The following is a 21,395-nucleotide window of genomic DNA, read 5'->3' on the forward strand; positions in this document are numbered from 1 at the left end:
TCAGCGCATTTTCTGTCTTTATATGCTCTTGCTATGGTTTTTTATGAAATGACCGGTACGCTTTAGCATCTGGTATCGTGTGACAACTACACAATTGCACTTTGCATAGACTTCTTAAAAGACCATTTATAAATGGTTGACGTGGAATGGTATTTCTATGCATATTTGCGGCGTCCATAGATGTGCATAGTTTAGTGATGTGTGAATTATGTCATTGTGTTATTCTTGCTGCTATGTGATAGGTTATATCTATATGCACATATGACTGACAATCTACATACATGGTGCTATTCCTGAAAAATATAACCTTCAACGAGTGTGGTAGTGAGAGAGAGAGAGAGAGAGAGATGTATATGTATTTTTTTTTTTTTTTCAGATGCACAAGTCAGGGGTCCTGAAAAAAGCCATTGACTACATAAAGTACTTGCAACAAACCAATCAAAAACTTCGTCAAGAAAATATGGCGCTCAAACTGGCCAATCAAAAAAACAGTAAGCTCTGTTTAAAACCCTTCTAATGCTTGTATATACCGCAGTCGTGCTGAAGCTACGTGTACACACGCAACATTTTTGTTGCAGTTTTTGCATGTTACTTACAGGATCTTGCAGGGAACGAAGGAGCTACCTATGTTGGAGTTGAACATGCCAAATCGTCATTTCTCCTGACCGCAATATATCTGGGAACACTAGGCCGCTCAGCAAATCTGCAAAATAAGTGAATTGTATTAGCAAATTGCAAAAAAAGCTTTTTGTTTTTTACGGTCATTAATTTCGAATGGTTTTCTAGCTTTGTAGTAATATTTATTCTTAAAAGTGAAAATGGTCATGGTTTGCTTATTGTTCTCTGCCATAGTAAGTTATATAGTTTACATCATAAGTAATCTGAATACTCACAAGCTAAAATTTCTATACAGAAGAGCGAACACTGATAATAAATCTCCAGCCATGTGAAACACATGCCATGGAGCCGGGTTTTTTTCCCTTACTCTTCAGTTTTCACATATTTTATCCTAGATTCTCGGTCACTAAACAGGCTTGCCAAGAAGTACAGGATTTAACCTCTTCCCGACAAGTGACGTATGCCTACGTCATAGCCAGGTAGGGGGAAGTATGGAGCGGGCTCACTGGCTGAGCCCACTCCATACAATGCGGCTGTCGGCTTTGTTACAGCCGACACTTCACAGTTTAACCCATTAAATGCCACGATCAATAGCGACCATGGTATTTAAATCGTTAGAGGGGAGTGAAGGTTCCCAGGTCTGCCATCTTTGTGCTCCTGCTAAGCCCTGCCTCTGGCAAGGCTTAATAGAGGCCGGTCAGAAAGACTATCTACATTAGTATTGTAGTATAAAGTACAAGCGGTCCAACGATTGCTGGTTTAAGTCTAAAAAAACAAAAAAAATCTGTTACATTTATTTATTTTTTCTTGTTTTTTTTTTTTTATGTACAAAAAATAAAGATAAAACCCCCCTCTTCCCATTTCCCCCCCTAAAGCATTGTAAGTAAATAAACTTAATTGATATATGAACTATTACAATATATGGTCACCACATCTCCCACAAAACATAGAATAAAAGTGATGAAAACCTTGCATGTACTCCAAAATTGAAACTACAACTTATCCTGCAAAAAATATGCCCTCATGCCACTTAGTCGACTGAAAAATTAAAAAGTTATTTCTCTCAGAATTTGGCGACACAAAATAAATCTTATTTTTCACAGTTATATGGTACAATAAATGATGCCATGAAAAACTGAAACTCATCCTGCAAAAATGAAGCCCACATAGGGCTATATCGGCGGAAAAAAAGAGAAAAAAAGTTTATGGCTTTTGGAAGATGGGGAGGAAAAAATTAAATTGAAAATCCGAAAAATGGCTGTGGCGGGAAGGGGTTAAAGTTTAACATGTTTGTATTTCTTTGTGATTCTGTATTGTTATTTTACAGAATATCTGAAAGGTATTGATCTGAGCAGTTTGGTGGACACCAGCATAGAAATGAAGATGGATGAATTCAACCAAAACATTCTAATGATGTCTCCACCAGCATCAGACTCCGGATCTCCTGCTGTCTTCTCTCCATATTCTGTGGATTCAGAACCAGGCAGTCCTCTCCTAGATGACGAAAAGGTGAAATCCTTGTGGTGTTTGCATAATATGCTTTACGTGAAGTTAAGCTGAAGCTGTGTGGGATTTTCTGCAACAAGACAAAGTTAAGACATGTCTCTGGTTTTAATTTAATCGGTTATGAAAGCGAAGCTTCACCACGTTTTACAGTTTACATATGAATATATTCTACATACAGATATGAGCAATGTTGCATTTGCATTGTTTTCTGTATTGAGTTAGTGTTTATAGCCCATCCTCATCCAAAAGATGCATTGACAATACTTCTGGCCTCTAAGCAGATCCCTCTTAACATTTTCTGCTATAGTATGCTATAGTATGTGTCCATACAGACATTTAAGGAGACAAATTGAGGACCAACGTACAGCGCTGCTAACATCAAATTGGAGTCCAGACAGAAAGGTGATAAATGGGATTTATTGGGTTTAAAAATAATAATTAGGCTACGCGTTTCGACGCTGGACTAGCCTGATGAAGACGCTAGTCCAGCGTCGAAACGCGTAGCCTATCTATAATTGCCTATTTATTGTTTTTAAACCCAATAAATCCCATTTATCACCTTTCTGTCAGGACTCCAGTTTGATGTTAGCAGCGCTGTACTTTGGTCCTCAATTTTTCTCCTTAAATGTCTCTTTGTGCGGTTGTCTGTGGACCACCGGTTTGGACCTAGCTGCAGCTACATCACCCGTTTACATTACTACCTGCTTACAGTAGAGTTGTGCCTACTACTTGCACAACTCCCAAAGGTGAGCAACAGTTTCACCATTGTTTGTTTCCTCATTTTCGCTTGTGATCTGCACTATGTGGCACCATGGTATTTTCTCGCTTTTCCTATGTGTCCATACAGGGCCTGCTCTAGTGTCTTGCATTATGGGAAATATAGTTTCAGTGTAGATACAGTGACTAGTATTCAAAGAATAAATTATTCAAGCCAGTTCAGCAGATTGCATAATGGGAGCTTGACGAAGTTGTAATCGGCCTGCAACCAGCCGAAATGTGTACAGAGCTTTTTTACATATCTTTAGTCTGTATCTTTACCCCATACCTCCAAATCCCTCTCTGCTTTTCCCTGGGACCAGTTTCTTTTCATACCATACCATCACTTTCCTGCTGTACAAAAAAATTCTAGTAATAACGCTGGGCCCTGGCAATCTAGGATCTTATCCCCATACCCCTCCAAGCTTGCCGTGCCTTGCAGCTCTGCCAAGACCAATTTTTTTAAGTTGTCTCTAGTGTTGTTACAAACGGGAATTCAGGATCAGTACACGATGTGTAATACAATGTATTTACTTATCTACCCAACTCTCTTTAGGTAGAAGGTATATAATCTGTAATTTGGTGTTTAGTTTTATTCTATATCTTTTTATAAGGTTGGTTAAATGCACCCATGCTATGACCATCTAGTAGCTGATAACTAAGTACGTACAGTGGGGCTGGGCAATTAATCGAAATTCAGCACAATTAATCGACGTCTTGCGAATTTCGGTTTTATCAATTATTTTCTCCTGGTTTAAACTGTATCTGCATCTTCAGGATGCAGATACAATTGAATACAAGGTAGAGCAGGTTCCCTGCTCTACCATTCACTATGTATCGCTGGACGCGCGGCAGTGACGTAATCGCGCCTGTCTGCTCCGAGCTGCACAGACCAGAGTGAGCAGAGGGATCTCCTCCACTCGTCATTGGAACGGGGTTAGGTGGCTATGTATACTATTATTTTTATCAGGCACTATTGGGGGCAGCTAAGGGGGACTTTATACTATGGGGGCATTATACTGTGTGAGGGCAGCTATAGGGGTATTCTACTGCGTGGAAGTCAGTTATGTGGGCTTTATACTATGTAGGGGCAGTTATGGGTGCATTATACTGTTGGGAGGTCAGCTATGGGGGAATTATACGGTGTGGTGGCAGCTATGGGGAGCATTATACTATTTGGGGGCATTATACTGTGGGGGCAGGTATGGGGGCAGCTGTGGAGGCAGCTATGGGGGCATTATACTGTGTGGGGGCATTGTCGGGGTATATTATATACAGTAGTATACAGCAGGCTTGGAATAAATATAAATTCAATGATGTGGCTTGCAAAGGGGGGTGTGGCCCAAATAGTTTGTTAATCGTAATCGAGGTTACATGTTCAATTAATCCTGATTTTGATTTGGGTCATAATTGCCCAGCCCTACCCTGCAGTCTTATACATGGCACAGAGCTGCACTAGGCAATGTCAACAAAAGTCTTCTCTGTTTTGAAGGTGAAGGATGAGCCTGACTCTCCAACAGGACTTGGAATGATGGATCGATCACGGATGCTTCTCTGTGCTATGACATTCCTTTGCTTGACGTTTAATCCTCTGACATCATTGCTGCACTCGGAAAGCGACCAGCATTCAGACAGAACAATACAGCATGGCACGAGTAGAACTATGCTGGGTATTGAAGTTTCAGGTACTTTGAATCTCTTCTTCAAAGTAAACTTCTTATGAAAGAATGTCTGCTATAGTTTACCATGGGTAAGTGCGCTGCCTAACGCTGAGCCTACACTAGATCACTAGCCTTCCACCTATCACTAGCCTTCCACCTATCGTGGAATAGCAACTGTCGGCCAGCAATTTATTTCTATGGATAATAGATGTAATTCTGTAAGTAGACCCGTCCTTAACCAAGCAACAAGCTTTTGTTTGGTTCCTCACCATTGGCCAGTATTTTTACCTGGCTTATAAACTGCAATATTTATGCTTAGTTTTGGGGAAAAAAAAAAGAGAATAAAAATCTATACCTATACAATAGAGGGATGTAACAACATTCAATGCAGCTCCGTTCTACATCTAATGATGGACAGGGTTAGGTTCGTATGATCTAGTGGGGTAAGCTATAAATGTACATTGCAAGACATTTGAGTAATGTTGAGAGTTATTTTGTGGACCCGCCTTGTAATTTTGTACTGTATATCAATAATAAAAATCACATTTCTAATTCTAATGCAGGTCTTTCTGGGAGCTGGCTTGACTGGCTTATCCCTACGTTAATTCTTTGGCTGGTAAATGGGGTGATTGTTCTCAGCGTCTTCATGAAACTGTTGATCCATGGAGAGCCGGTGACACGCTTGCACTCACATTCTTCTGTAAAGTTCTGGAGGCACCGCAAGCAGGCTGATATTGATCTTGCTCGGGTACATTTGTAATTTTTTTTGGGTGTTTTAATATGGTTAAGGCCTTATTCACACGAAGGTATCTGCTGTGTCCTTTGTGAGAAACTCTCAGCATGTCCTATTTTAATCCGTTTTTGCTGAGCAGATTCTCCCTTTGAAATCTATGTATGCGGGAAAAGAAACGGACCGCACACAACATCTTTGAGCTGTGTGTTTTGCACTGATTGGTTGCTAAGAAGTGAAAAGAAAAGTGAAACCAGGAAGAGCTTGCAGAGGAGAAAAGCGGACAAATAAAACGGGACACACGGCGACTGTACGAATGCAACACAAACATGCATTAAAACGTTTCCTTTTTTTGTGTACGCAAACTGGACACGCTCATGTGAATAAGGCCCAAGTTAAATATGTAGATATTGCCTATTGTTTTTTTTCTTTAAGCAACAATATTTGCAGTTTATTTGGTGCATGCCCACAACCACAAGCCCAATCTGGCCGATGGCGACAGTGGCATACATCCAAAGAGTATATGTTCGATCGTTGTTGTTGTTGTTGTTGTTGTTGTTGTTGTTTTTGTGTTTTTTTTGGTTTTTTTTTTTAGTTACAAATTTTGAGCATGGCCTGGCTTCTATAACTTGCATGTATTCCAGTACATTTCAAGCTGCTCAATGCCATTCACTATCAAATCCAACAGACAATTTCCCTGTCAGCTCATTCTCCATCCTCTCTCCTCTCATGTAAGCTGCATATAGCTTTTAACAAATGAATCCATTAAAACCTCCTGAGTCCCCTAGGTTCCCTGCTCTTACAGAAAGAAACCCTTCTATGATGATCGTCTTTGCAAATGTGGATAACACAAATAAAAATCGTGTTTTCTTCAACACACAGGGAGATTTCGGAGCAGCAGCAGTGAATTTACAGACATGCCTATGTCTATTGGGTCGCTCTCTCCCTTCTTCGCGGTTTGACCTTGCATGTAGCCTATCCTGGAACATTATTCGTTGTAGTCTTCAGAAGATCAGTCTGGTACGTTGGTTACTCAAACGTACCCCAGGCCACTGTAAGAAAGCAGAATTCCAGGATGAAGCCACAACCAGTGCTCGGGATGCTGCTCTCGTGTATCACAAGTTACACCAGCTACATTTGACAGGTACTCTCATGGATAGATTTCAGGTTAAAGAGAACCTTTCACCTGCCCATACATGTGCAGCATGTAATAGGCAGGGCTTCACAAACACTCTTACGTTACACTTTTTTCCTATCTTCCTCCATTATTTACATATCGGTGCCGTTATATTTGGCGCCTGATATGTAAATAAGCCCCTCAAACATCAATGGGGCGTTTCTATCTAAATGGCAAGGGGGTGTGATCTCTTCGCTCTGACACTGTCCAATCAGCTACGGACAGTGTCAGGGCTGCTTGCGCTGTGTTCCCTCCTGTGAGAACACACACAGACTGGTGGTTCTGCAGAGAGCGCTCTCTGTCTGTGTGTGTTCTCGCGGGAGGGAACACAGCGCAAGCCGCCCTGACACTGTCCGTAACTGATTGGACAGTGTCAGAGCGAAGAGATCACGTCCCCATGTCATTTAGTTAGATAGAAACGCCCCATTGACCGTTCATTGGCTTATTTACATATCGGGCGCCAAATATAACGGCACCGATCTGTAAATCATGGAGGAAGATAGGAAAAAAGTGTAAAGTGAGACAGTGTGTGTGAAGCCCTGCCTATTACATGCTGAACTCCGCTGCACATGAATGGGCAGCTGAAAGGTTCTCCTTAACTTGCTTATATGTTAGACAACAGCCTCCATATTGACCGTTTCATTACTTGCCTTTAGGAAAGCTGCCATCAAGTTGGCACTGTTCAGGCTTAAATCTCTCACTGTGTGCAGTAAATCTAGCGGAGTGTGCTGGTGACAAGATCTCACAAAGCTTACTAACAGAAATCCATCTAACCACAGCTGTGCAGATGAAGATCACCTTCTCAGGGAGGTTCTCTCTCCTGCCTGTAAGTTCCACCAAAACATCAATTCTTGTTTTTGAGCTGCAAAAATTGAACAAGGTATATGTTCCATATATATTAGTGTGAGCACCCCATTTTCACATACAATGTGTTTTTGATTATTGTAGAACCCCATTAATTTTCACAAATATCAAAGATTCAAATCCGTAACTGAAATAGTTTCATGGAAAATTATGGCTCCTGTGATTTTCCCGTTTAAGGCATATTTCTTGGGGTGTGCCCAAAGTAGAAGCTCTTCTAATGACACGGATACTCTACCAGAATCATTACGGTGGCTCACACACCCTTTGGGAAAACACTTCTTCATCAATTCTAATTGGACTGTGAAGATTGCATCAAAAGAGTCTATTTACAGCTCTTCAAGAAACCCAGGTATGCAAGTTAGAGTTTGTGTTTTAACAGTGAGCCATTATAAAGCCACATAATAAAAATGTTTAATTTCCTCTTGCAGCTGACCCCATTGCTCAAATCCATCGAGCATTTTGTGAATCTTTGCTGGAAAAAGCATTGTACGCCCTGGCAAAGCCGGAAGTTAGCAAATTGTCACAGGAAGAAGAAAGCTGGTATGAATCATTCAGAGTATTTTTGTACATGCTAGGTAGTATATTGATCATAAAACCGGTATATCAAATTATGTTAAAGAGACTCTGTCACCAGATTATAAGTGCCCTGTCTCCTACATAATCTGATTAGCGCTGTAATGTTGATAACCATACAGTTCTGTATTTTGAAAAACGATCATTTTTGAGCAAGTTATGAGCAATTTTAGATTTATGCTAATTAGTTTCTTAATGACCAACTGGGCGTGTTTTTACTTTTGACCAACTGGACATTGTACAGAAGAGTGTATGACGCTGACCAATCAATCGGTGACCAATCAGCGTCATACACTTCTCATTGTTCCAGCCCATTGTTACAGTGTGATTGTGCAGTGAAAGAAGCTGGGCTGGAACAATGAGAAGTGTATGACACTGATTGGTCCGCATCATACACTTCTCTTCACAACACCCAGTTGGTCAAAAGTAAAAACACGCCCATTTGGTTATTAAGAAACTAATTAGCATAAATCTAAAATTGCTGAAAAATTATCGTTTTTCAAAATACAGAACTGTATTGTTCTCAACATTACAGCGCTAATCAGATTATGTAGGAGATAGGGCACTTATAATCTGGTGACCGAGGCTCTTTAACCTCTGCAACCATTTTTTGTTTGGTTCAATTCAGCTAAATTTAAAAAATGAAGCAACTAAAAATATACAGCTCCCATGCAGACATATGTATACCAGATTGATGCAGTTGTTATAAACCACCCTCATCCTGCAGTCATGTATTCTCCGCTTCTCCTTAACCTACTTCTAAACGCTGTAGGGACATCTGTGGTTAGGGTTCTTCTATTCACACACAACATGAAAAATATCTTTGAGGAGACTTCAGCAATGCCATGGGATCTTTACACAATTCCCAGGGGCCGTCGTGCCCCTCCCCCATATCCAATTGAAGAAAGAAACTGCAGCACTCAAGATAATCCAAAAGTGTATTTGATTTATTCACGAAGCATAAAAACACTTGCAAAGTTTCAACCCATGTTTGGGGAGTTGTGCTTTCACACTGAAGAATTATTTGTGGCTGTGCTGCTGTTTTCCTGAATACCCCCCCCCCCCCATATCGGCGCCAGGCAGGTCAATTCAGAACGGCTAATTGTGGACTTTTGCGGTTTTACTGAATCGCTAGGACAGCACCAAATCCATACCATATATTCATGGGGAGCTGGCGGTAGCGCATTCTCCCTGATCGCTACGATTGGTCGGTCTGCATAGACTGACCAATTGCAGCTATGGCACCCTGCACCAGCTCTGCCCGCCTCATTCCGGTTAGGAATGGTGAGCAGAGCTGGTGTGTGACCCTGTCTTTTCCATACTGACCTTTTCTGTAGCCTTCTGGCCTTGCGATCCTCTTCTACATTCTACAGAGTCTTGTGCATCCTGCTGTGTGATCATTTATTCATCATCTACTGTTCTGCTACAGATACAGTACCTCCACCCCCCTGTGTACGTCCTGCGGCCGATGAGTGCTGCACAGTGACCACCATTACTGATCGGCCTCTGTGCTCAATTTTTCGCACATTTATTTTTTTTAGGGTTTTTTTCTGCACTGTCTCCTTGTGCGCGCCCTGCAGCCACTGAGTGCTGATCAGTGACCCCCATCACTGATCAGCAGCTATGGTAATTTTTTGGTGCAAGTTCTATTTTTTGGCCTACTTTTACTGCACTATCTTTTTTTTGTGCGCCCTGAGGCCACTGAGTACTGAGTCTATAATCTGGCTCAGTGGTAATTTGTTGACGCAGGCTTTTTTTGGGCATTTTTCTTTCTTTCTCTCTTTCTCTCTTTCTCTCTTTCTCTCTTTCTCTCTTTCTCTGTGTCTTTCTCTCTTTCTCTTTCTCTGTGTCTTTCTCTCTTTCTCTGTGTCTTTCTCTCTTTCTCTGTGTCTTTCTCTCTTTCTCTGTGTCTTTCTCTCTTTCTCTGTGTCTTTCTCTCTTTCTCTGTGTCTTTCTCTCTTTCTCTGTGTCTTTCTCTCTCTCTTTTTTTTTTTTTTTTTCCTTTTGAAATTTTGATATGCACGTGTAAAAGCACAACACACACAACCCCCTCTGTAAAAAAAATAATCCAGTTTTTACATGTATTCAATCACCTCACACCCCCCCCCAAATAAAAATGTCCCAATCATCTAAAATGGTCTATTCAGCCAAGGAGGCATACGCCGTCCTGGCTTCCGATATGGCCAGCGAGGAAGAAGAGGAATATGCACCATTTCTCTTCCTCCTCATCCAGTGATGAGGAACTCCTGCAAAGGCGCCCCAGAACATCTGAGCCAACCCCGCCAAATGAGTGATACCATGTGGAACCCGCCCTTGAGAATTATGAGCCTCACATTCCAGATTTCATAGGCAGCTCAGGAATTCGGTTTAAGACTGCAGGCCTCACAGAAATTGACTTTTTTGCAAGGTTTTTTTTCTCTGAGGATTTTGTAAATTTAATGGTGGCCCAGACAAATTTGTACACTCAGCAATTTTTGGCCCAAACTCCCAGGTCATTTGCTAGGTGGACCCCCATAGATGGAGCGGAGATGATGATATTTTGGGGCCTTGTGCTACATATTGGCCTAGTAAAACAGCCAGCTTTTAGGCAATACTGGAGTACAGATCTTTTATACAGCACCCCATTTTTCCGCATAGCAATGACCCGGACACGTTATGAAATAATTCTGACCTTTTTGCATTATAATGATAATGCACATTGCCAGTCCCGTGATGACCCCACATATGGCCGCCTATTCAAAATCAGGCCAGTTATTGATAATTTTTGCACCACATTTGAATAATCATACTCCTTCAAAAAGAACAATGCAATAGAGGAGTCCCTTGCCACAAGTGAGTAAGGAGAATGGACCAGCGACCCTGCATTATTTGCCTACCAGGGGAAAATCTGAACAAGAGGTGTCATTGCTACCTAACAGGGAACTCGGGCAATGGGCACTTAGGGATACAGTGGGGCGATGGCGACCGGGTACTGGGACAGGTGATGTGACAGTTGATGGCTGGGTGGATGAATCAGATGACCAGTGGGCACCAAAGTTGGTGATCACTTGTCAGTGGGCAGAAATTGGGAAGATCTTAGGGCTGGTTTTATCAGTTCCTCCACTTCTCTTCACTTCCTACGACCGACTCCTACAAGCTCTTACTCACAACAGAGCTTGTCAGAGCCAGCGATGCCTGGTACTCCTGCGTCCTATGCTGTGATTGGCCAGTCCGTACTGACCTGCCAATCACCGTGCTTGACGACACGGGACCATTCCAATTGGTCCCGTGCCAGTGAGTCCTGCCCGGCAACTGTCAGTAATAGTTGCAATCAGGAAACTGTCACTGTGTCACTTTAAAGCCAGGACGTGACTGTACACCTGATTGCGGTAAAGCACTTGCAATCTGGATGTACAGTCACGCCCATTTGCGGGAAGGGGTCATAATATTTGTAATATTATTATTGTTATTATCACTATCTTATATTTATGCTAAATTAAATTGCTCTTTAAAGCACCTCTTTCATGACACATAGATGCTTGTTTAAAAGTGCCTCCAAAATGCCATAAAGCAAAAGAGCCATTAATTGCTTGTAAAATCCAGAGTGGCTGCGCTGGAACACCATGACATTTTTTTAATGTGAGTAATGGCTGTTTTATTGTTTTATGGCATCCTATCCTTGGCCATATTTTTTCCCATTTCAGAATACCCCTTTAACCCTTTATAAGTATAACCAGATTAATATGGAAATAAACTTCATTTTCACTTTTGGCGGTTTAAAGACCTTCTACATTTAACATGCTTTTATGTTTTGCAGTGAGTTTTCCAAAGCCCGAGAGTATTTGAAACTGTTAAATGTGTTTGCGGATTCCGTAAGCGGTGTCAGCTTTCTCCCTATTGGAGGTTCATCCTGCATGTTGACCTCTACTAGTAAGTAAAAGTGTACACCTGAAATAACTTTCGTCTAATTTGTGTATTCTCTACTTATTCCATTGATGAAAGCCTCATTTCAAAATGTTTTTACATTTTGACTGACTACAGATTTTCAGCTAAAATCCAGGATTCCTAGATAAGGTGTTAATAAAACTTTCTCGTTTTATAGCATAAAAATGTGCCCCAGTAGTACAGCCAAGTGAAAAAAAATTGTCAATAATAAAATCTAGCCCCTCTTGGTATAGGTGTAAGTGGTGTAAAAAAAAACGAGCGAATTTGAGATTCTTTCCAAGGAGTGTAAACATCCTGACAGACATCTTGCTGTTTCAAAATGCTCAGATACGGTTTTCTTTTCAGGTGGAGTTGATCTTAAGGTGAGGTAGGCCTGTTTGGTGTGGTGTAGCAGCTGCACTGCAGTATCCTGGCAGGAGCACAGTAGCAGAATTTAGCCAAACTTGCTTCTCGGGTGATCCACACTTCAAAATTTTAATTTGAGGCTTCTCTTGAGTCTGCCTTTAATGCCTGGGCATCCGTTAAATAAACTTCCATTTGGGGGTCTATTTAGCTGAAATCTTGTGTCTAATCGGGCTTCCAAGAGGGCCCTGGTGGCTGTCCTTTTGTATGGATGAGGTTATTTCTGAGGCTACGGTCAGTAAGGGCTCTCTTTGGCCTCAGAACTGCCCTCACTGTATCCGCTGCCTTTTATCAGGTCTCTTCATTTATGTCCCTCCTCAGTGTTTACTTCTAGAGATCATTTTCTTTTAGACCAGACAGAAGAGCTATCCCAACAGCTCCAGATGTGCCGTCTTTCAAGCCCAGAAGCACTCCTCTGCTATGACATCTTTAACATAAAGGTATCTCCCCACTCGTGTTGAACGGGGACAACTTCTTGCCTTTTAGGAGACATGGCTTGCTCATATGGACAATGCCAGGTTTCGAGAGGTGGCGTCGACCGCATACTGGATGGAGTTCTTGAAGCTTCCTCCAGTGGCTGGTCCGCGTGGGCTGCATTTTTTGGTCTCCGATACGATTCACGGCACTTGGTCCTTTCAAATCAACCTTCTAAAATTGAGGGCAATCTTAATACCCCTCTCCCATTCGACTCTCTTCTTTTTCTGGGTCAGGATCCAGACCAACAACTCCACAACAGTTGCTGATCTGAATTACAAGCACAGTACCAGGAGTCGGACGACTCTATTGGAGATCCTACTGTGGGTAAAGCAGCATATTCCAGCGTTGTCAGCGGTCCACAAACCAAACAATTGGGCCGCAGGTTTTCCCAGCCGAGACCAACTACTAGATTCTGTAAAGTGGTCTCTTCACCCAGACTTTTTCCATCAACTGTGACAGAAGTGGGTCTACCCAGATGTGGATTTCTTTGTGCCCCGTCTTAAGCACAAGGTTCGGACCTAGATTGCCAGGGCAGGGGATCCCAGAGCCAGCGCAGTCAATGCGCTGGTCACTCCGTGGAAAGAGTTCTCTCTCTCCTGTATCTTCCCTTTTCACTCTTGCCTAGAGTACTCAAAAGTGGAGATGTTCCAGTAATTTTGGTTGCAGTGGACTAGCCTGCTGGGCCTGTTACGCAGACCTGATCAACCTTCTTGCAGATGAGCCTTGGCGTCTTCCGCTTTTTCCAAACCTCCATTCCAAAGGTCAGCTATTCCACCGCACTTTATCTCTGATACGTTTAACGGCATGACTGTTGAAGCCGATGTTTTGCGGGCAAAGGCAGTCTCTGAACACGTTCGCAAGATGATGTTGAATGCCAGAACACCTCAGTCAGCCAAGGTGTACCATCGCAAGTGGAAGGCTTTACTTCCGATGGTGTGAGTAATTTCCACCCTATTAAATTCTCCACACCTTGGTTCCTGTCCTACCTGCAATCAGGCCTTGAACAGAATCTTGTCTAATCTTCCCTTAGAGGTCAGGTCTCTACCGTGTCCATTGTTGTTCAGAGAACTGTCTTCGTTCTCAGGTGAAGATTTTTTTGCAAGGGGTGACTTATGTGGTTCCCCATTTCAGACATCCCATTGAGCTTTGGGATCTTAATTTGGTCCTTAGGAGCTGTTCAGGTGACTCCTTTCTACCCTTTTTGAGAGATATTTTGTTGCGTCTTCTTTCGTGGAAGGTACCTTTTCTGGTGAATATCACCTCCATCAGATACGTATCAGAACTTGCTGCCTTGTCGAGCAAGTCTCCCTTCTTTTTGCCCCTCCCCATCTAATTTGAGGGAACATGCTTCTCATTGTCTTGCTTTGGTTAAAGCAATCCAAGTCTATCTGGCTGCAACGAAGTTGTTTGAGGCTCTTATTTATTTTTTGTTCCTGAAGGGCCACGCAAGGGTTTAGCAGCATCCAGGACCACCATTGCGTGTTAGATCCGGTCTGTGATTTTGAAAACCTGTTTGTCCAAGGGTAAGGTTCCTCCCCTTCACGTGAGAAGCGTCTGACGTAGTAGACGCTACCACATCCACTACTGGAAGCACTGCCGTCACGCCTCTGTGCACGGCAAACAAACAAAATCCCGGAAATCTCTGTATCTGATGCTTGATCTTTCTTTTTATTCAATAAAGACGCTTTCAATAGCTTTTCTCAATTATGTGTACATGGGTAAAAAAATTAACATTTTATAGCATGTCGTTTCCGATCACATGACTAAATTAAAATATCTACAAACTGGAATCACATTCACAATTAAGTCAAATCATTAACACATAGTAAATCCACAACTGCTGCGAAAACTTTTATGAATGAATCCATTCGGAAAAAGAAAACCAGCAGAGGGTTCATTCATAAAAATTCCTTGACATAATGAGACTCATTTAGAAGATAGAGAGTGGGACAGAACGTGAAGCATGGGCTAACTTTTTAGATATGTTCTCTATCCAAGTAGGACATCTTAATCATATAGTCTTTAAATAAACTGTAGACTTTATGGTATGGTCGTTCTCCCGATTTTGTCTTTTTCACACTGAATCTAATTTTTAGCTGTATTATGAAACATTATTATTTGCCAGTCCTCATGGTCTAAAAGGAAAAGAAAAAAATATATATTTATCTGTAAAGGATCTGCCAGACACAGCTTCTGTGTCGACGCCCGTGGGTAATCCGTCTGCACCTGCTCCTATGTCTATGAGACTGACTCCATCTTCCACCACTCAGGATGGCAGGCTTAGGAGTGGGAGAGCCGATCACAGCCTGGCCAGACGGAGCTAGCTCCCGCCCACTGTCTATTTATACCTGCCTTTCCTGTTCCTCCTTTTGCCTGTAATTCTGCTCTGCTTGTTTCCTGGCTCTGCTGCTGCTTGAACTACTGATCCTCTGCTTGTTATTGACCTTGGCTTACTGACCATTCTCCTGCTCAGCGTTTTGTACCTCGTGCACTCCTGGTTAGACTCGGCTCGTTCACTACTTCTCGTTGCTCACGGTGTCTCCGTGGGCAGCTGCCCCGTTTCCCTAGCTTCTGTGTACCCTTGTTTGTCTGTCGTGCACTTACTGAGCGTAGGGACCGTCGCCCAGTTGTACCCCGTCGCCTAGGACGGGTCGTCGCAAGTAGGCAGGGACTGAGTGGCGGGTAGATTAGGGCTCACCTGTCTTTCTCCCCACCCCGTCATTACATTATCATTTTAAATATTGCCTTCCCATTTAAAATGGTAGTAGAAAGAAAATATATAGAAGTAGCGATTTATCACAAAGTGTATTCTATAGATAACATGAATTTAAATAGCCTGTAAAAATACAGCAATAGATTATTGAATGTTAGGGTATGTTCACACGGCCTATTTTCGGCCCTGTAAGCGCCCCGAAATACGGAGGCTAAATGCTTCCAAAGATCTGCCCATTGATTTCAATGGTAAAAACGGCGTTTCGTTCCTCCCACAGGGCGTTTTTTTATGCGCCGTTTGTAAAAACGGTGTGTAAAAAGTGCATGTCACTTCTTGAGCCGTTTTTGTAGCCGTTTTTCATTGTCTCAATAGAAAAGCAGCTCAAACGCCTGATGCATAAAAAATGGCTCCGTATTTTACAGCCATTTTTTGTTAAGCGTGTAAACATTGCCTCAGAGATCTCATATTTAACCCCTTCGGGTGCAATGTTTGTATTGTGTGTATCCAATACGCCTCTCGGTGTAATAACTTTTTAATATCCCCCCCTCGTCTTGGTAGCTGTACATTTTCGATTACTTGAACTCTTAATTGGGAGATCTTATGTTTCTTTTAAAAATAAAAAATGGTGCAGTATCGGAAGCAAAAGGTTTTCTAGTCTGATTGTGGATTTGTATTTTACATATGCGATCTTTAAATCTTTGCGTCGTTTCACCTACGTATAAAAGGCTACACAGACGTTTTATCAAATAGATAACGATACAGGTAAAAGAGAGACACAGGGCGCTCCTCTAAGGTGATAACGTAGGTTCGAAAACTAATGGCACAAACATAGGTGAAAGAGGGGGTGTTTTGATACACTCCCCTTCTACGGTTGTGCAAGATGGTCGGCACAAAAACTTCTAGCATGTGGAATGTGGAAGCCTTAGGCTCCATAGATTGGCAGTATGCTGGCCTTCGGAGTGGGCACCGGTAGCCAAAGGGTCAGCGTTGTCCGATGTAAGAGACCATCCAAAGATACTCGAAAAAAGGGATTCACTCCTTACTGAAGGCACTCCTGCACAAGCGTGGATAGTCTTCTGCGTTTCCAAATAACGGAAAGGCCTCTCGTTAAGTGTTAAATGGCTTTATTGCTTAAAAAGACGTGTACTTTGAAAACAGCATGCAGATCTAGAAGCTACGCGTTTCAACCTAGAACTTAGGTCTTCATCAGGCTTATGAAAAAACATCAAAGCATTCTTTAAGTACTCACCCGAGGGAAAAAAAAACACTTCTGGGTCATAGGTACAGGTGATAGTTTGTGATGGGTGTGGTTAGTTCCTGTTCCACTACCGGTAATTAGTCAATGTTCAAATCGATCGTAATCAATAGAATAAAATCCATTGAACTGTAAAACAATGTTAAAACCGTATTAAAGCTATGCAAAATCCCTTAATTACATTGGAACACTGATGACTATTAAGACATGGAAAGGTACCTATTAGTGTTGAACTCAAATTTTGAACAGATATTTAATCACTACCTAAATCCGCTTGTTCTAATTAGTTGTAATAAAAAAAAAAAGGGAATCTTCAGGACTAAGTGGTAAGTGATGGAATGCCTCGACTAGAGGGTATGCTTTACTCAAAATATGCCAGTATTCTTTAACCCCTTAACGCTCCATGACCTACTATTAGGTCATGCTAACTGTAGCGTTCGCGCTCAGTGACCTAATAGTAGGTCATGGAGTAAACACGGCGCCGTTCGCGCGGGGCGCGTTCATGAGCTGTGATAGCTGCTGTTTCCGACAGCAGACTATCACTGCTCAATGTGCCGGGACCGATCGCGGAGCTCCCCCGCCGATTAACCCCTCAGAAGCCGCGTTCAATAGCGATCGCGGCTTCTTAGGGGTTAATCCGCCATCGCCGGCCTGCTACACGATAGCGGCCGGCGATGGTGACTATGGCAACCGGACACCAAACAATGGCGTCCGGCTATGCCATAGACGGAAGCCTAGTGGGTCCTGACAACGTCAGGACCCACTATGCTTGCTGTCAGTGAGTAGCTGACAGTTCTAATACACTGCACTACGCATGTAGTGCAGTGTATTAGAATAGCGATCAGGGCCTCCTGCCCTCATGTCCCCTAGTGGGACAAAGTAATAAAGTAAAAAAAAAGTAAAAAAAAGATGTGTAAAAATAAGAAAATAAAAGTTTTAAAAGTAATAAAAGTAAAAGTCCCACTTTTTCCCTTATCAGTCATTTATAATTAATTTAAATATATAAACAAACAAATAAACTATACATAATTGGTATCGCCGCGTCCGTAACGGCCTGAACTACAAAATTATTTTGTTATTTATCCCGCACGGTGAACGCCGTAAAAAAATATATTGATAAACCGTACCACAATCACAATTGTTTGGTCACTTCACCTCCCAAAAAATGGAATAAAAAGAGATCAAAAAGTCGCATGTACCGAAAAATGGTCCTGATTGAAACTACAGTTCGTTACGCAAAAAATAAGTCCTCGCACGGCTTTATTGATTGAAAAATAAAAACGTTCTGGCTCTTAGAATAAGGCAACACAAAAAGTGAATGATTGTTTACAAAACGTATTTTATTGTGCAAACGCCATAAGACATAAAAAAAAACTATAAACATCTGGTATCGACGTGATCGTATCGCCCCGCAGAATAAAGTGAATATGTCATTTATAGTGCACGGTGAACGCTGTAAAAAAAAAAGTATACAAAAACAATAGTAGAATTGCTGTTTATTAGTCACCACGCCACCTAAAAATAGAATAAAAACTGATCAAAAAGCCGCATGCACCCCAAGAAAACTACAATGGATTCCTCAAGGGGTCTAGTTTCCAAATTGGGGTCACTTTTGGGGGGTTTCCAATGTTTTGGCACCACAAGACCTCTTCAAACCGGACATGGTGCCTAATAAAAAAGAGGGCTCAAAATCCACTAGGTGCTCCTTTGCTTCGGAGGCCGGTGCTTCAGTCCATTACCGCCCGAGGGCCACATGTGGGATATTTCTCAAAACTGCAGAATCTGGGCAATAAGTATTGAGTTGTGTTTCTCTGATAAATCCTTTTGTGTTATAAAAAAAATGGTATAAAAAGAGTAAATTTCACCTCTACTTTGCTCTAAATTTCTGTGAAACACCTAAAGGGTTCATAAACTTTCTAAATGCTGTTGTGAAAACTTTGAGGGGTCTAGTTTCTAAAATGGGGTGTTTGATAGGGGTTTCTAATATATGGGCCCCTCAAAGCAACTTCAGAAATGAACTGGAACCTAAAAAAATAAATAAATGAGGCAATACTTCGCTTCTTACATTATACTGATAATGAGCCGTGCCCACCCCGAGATGACCCCAGTTTTGACCGTTTGGATAAACGGAGACCCCTATTAGACCGTTTCAGTGCCCGGTTTTCCCAAGCATACACCCCCGAGAAGTGTTTTTCTATTGATGAGTCCCTGGTACATTTTAAAGGGAGGGTTCAATTCCGCCAGTACCTGCCAGGTAAGAGGGCAAGGTATGGCGTGAAGATGTATAAGCTGCGAGAGGGCATCAGGGTATACCTACAGATTTAGGATATATGAAGGAAAGGCCACCCGCAAACCAGACTGCATCCTGGACTACAATAGGTACATGGGAGGGATGGATTTGTCAAATCAAGTCCTGAAGCCCTACAGCGCCATGCGGTGTGGTATAAGAAGCTGGCCGGGCACATCATACAGATGGCTTTGTACAATGTGTACGTGCTACGTCGATGTTCAGGCCAGAGGGGAACTTTCCTGGAATTTCAAGATCTAATCTTTAGGGACCAGGAAGGGGGGGCACCCAGTACTTCTGGAAGCGAGGCCACACGCATCGTACCAGGGCAACACTTTCCAGGAGAAGTTCCCCAAACCGGTGGAAAGGGAAAGAGTCAAAAGAGGTGCAGAGTCTGCTATAAGAGGGGGATAAGGAAGAACACAATATACCAATGTGACACGTGTCCTGAAAAACCAGGGCTCTGTATAAAAGATTGTTTTAAAATGTATCATACATCCCTTGATTTTTAATTTACCCTGATGCACTCCGCACAGCTTACCCCCCTCATCTTTCCCTTCTGAGCCCTGCCGTATGCCCAGGCAGCTGATAACAGCCACATGTAGGGTATTGCCGTACCCAGGAGAACCCACATTACAATTTAAGGGGTGTATATCTCCGGTGGCGCATGCTGGGCACACTATATTGGACACTGAAATGGCATATATATATATAAAATTGCAAATCTCACACTGCACCATCTGCTGCGCATTATCTTTTACACAGTACCTGTGGGGTCAAAATGCTTACTACACCTCTAGATGAATGTCTTAAGGGGTGTAGTTTTTAAAATGGGGTCACTTCTCGGGGGTTTCAACTGTACTGGTACCTCAGGGGCTTCTGCATACATGACTTAGCACCAGAAAAGCTCCAGTAGGCCAAATGGTGGTCCTTTTCTTCTGAGCCCTCCCATGGGCCCAAACGGCAGTTTATCACCACAAATGGGGTATTGCCGCACTAAGGACAAATTGGGCAACAAAATGGGGTATGTTGTTCCTTGTGAAAATAAGAAATTTTGATCAAAAATGACATCTTATTGGAAAAAATATCATTTTTTTAATTTCACAGCCCAATTCAAATAGGTGCTCTGAAAAAACTGTGCTGTCAAAATGATAACAAAAACCATAAATGAATTCCTTGAGGGGTGTAGTTTCCAAAATGGGGTCACTTCTGGTTGGTTTCCATTGCTTTGATACCTCTGGGCCTCTGCAAATGCGACATGGCACCCGAAAACCAATCCAGCAAAATCTGGACTCCAACAAACACATAGCGCTCCTTTCCGTCTGAGCCCTCCCATGGGCCCAAACGGCAGTTTATCACCACAAATGGGGTATTGCCGCACTATGGACAAATTGGGCAACAAAATGGGGTATGTTGTTCCCTGTGAAAATAAGAAATTTTGATAAAAAATGACATCTTATTGGAAAAAATATCATTTTTTTCATTTCACAGCCCAATTCAAATAGATGCTGTGAAAAAACTGTGCGGTCAAAATGATAACAAAAACCATAAATGAATTCCTTGAGGGGTGTAGTTTCCAAAATGGGGTCACTTCTGGTTGGTTTCCATTGCTTTGATACCTCTGGGCCTCTGCAAATGCGACATGGCACCCGAAAACCAATCCAGCAAAATCTGGACTCCAACAAACACATAGCGCTCCTTTCCGTCTGAGCCCTCCCATGGGCCCAAACGGCAGTTTATCACCACAAATGGGGTATTGCCGCACTAAGGACAAATTGGGCAACAAAATGGGGTATGTTGTTCCCTGTGAAAATAAGAAATTTTGATCAAAAATGACATCTTATTGGAAAAAATATCATTTTTTTCATTTCACAGCCCAATTCAAATAGGTGCTGTGAAAAAACTGTGCGGTCAAAATGATAACAAAAACCATAAATGAATTCCTTGAGGGGTGTAATTTCCAAAATGGGGTCACTTCTGGTGGGTTTCCATTGTTTTGATACCTCAACACCACTTCAAACCTGGCATGCTGCCTAAAATATATTCTAATAAAAAAGAGGCCTCAAAATGCACTAGGTGCTTCTTTGCTTCTAGGGCTTGTGTTTTAGTCCACGAGCGCACTAGAGGCACATGTGGGACATTTCTAAAAACTGCAGAATCTGGACAATACATATTTAGTAGTATTTCTCTGGTAAAACCTTCTCTGTTACTAAAAAAAAATTGAATAAAATTGAAATTCAGCAGAAAAAATGAAATTTGCAAATTTCATTTCCACTTTGCTTTAATTCCTGTGAAATGCCTGAAGGGTTAAAAAACTTTCTATATGCTGTTTTGAATACTTTGAGGGGTCTAGTTTTTAAAATGGGGTGTTTTATGGGGGTTTCTAATACATAGGCCCCTCAAATCCACTTCAGAACTGAACTGGCACCTTCAAAAAAAGGCTTTTGAAATT

The 21,395-nt window shown here is 42.0% G+C and overlaps 1 protein-coding gene across 3 annotated transcripts in view; it reads left to right on the forward strand.

The window, feature by feature from the left end:
- The window catches only part of SREBF2 (sterol regulatory element binding transcription factor 2), a 56,087-nt gene that overhangs the window by 15,932 nt on the left and 18,760 nt on the right, over positions 1 to 21,395 (forward strand). For all 3 annotated transcript variants that reach the window (XM_075833608.1, XM_075833607.1, XM_075833609.1), the window contains exons 6-14: positions 377 to 491; positions 1,946 to 2,127; positions 4,373 to 4,565; positions 5,105 to 5,289; positions 6,154 to 6,415; positions 7,105 to 7,274; positions 7,490 to 7,661; positions 7,741 to 7,852; positions 11,682 to 11,794. In XM_075833608.1, the coding sequence (XP_075689723.1) occupies positions 377 to 491; positions 1,946 to 2,127; positions 4,373 to 4,565; positions 5,105 to 5,289; positions 6,154 to 6,415; positions 7,105 to 7,274; positions 7,490 to 7,661; positions 7,741 to 7,852; positions 11,682 to 11,794 (1,504 nt within the window). The remainder of the gene's footprint in view (positions 1 to 376; positions 492 to 1,945; positions 2,128 to 4,372; positions 4,566 to 5,104; positions 5,290 to 6,153; positions 6,416 to 7,104; positions 7,275 to 7,489; positions 7,662 to 7,740; positions 7,853 to 11,681; positions 11,795 to 21,395) is intronic.

This window comes from Rhinoderma darwinii, chromosome 7 (assembly GCF_050947455.1).
Source record: "Rhinoderma darwinii isolate aRhiDar2 chromosome 7, aRhiDar2.hap1, whole genome shotgun sequence".
NCBI lineage: Eukaryota > Metazoa > Chordata > Amphibia > Anura > Rhinodermatidae > Rhinoderma > Rhinoderma darwinii.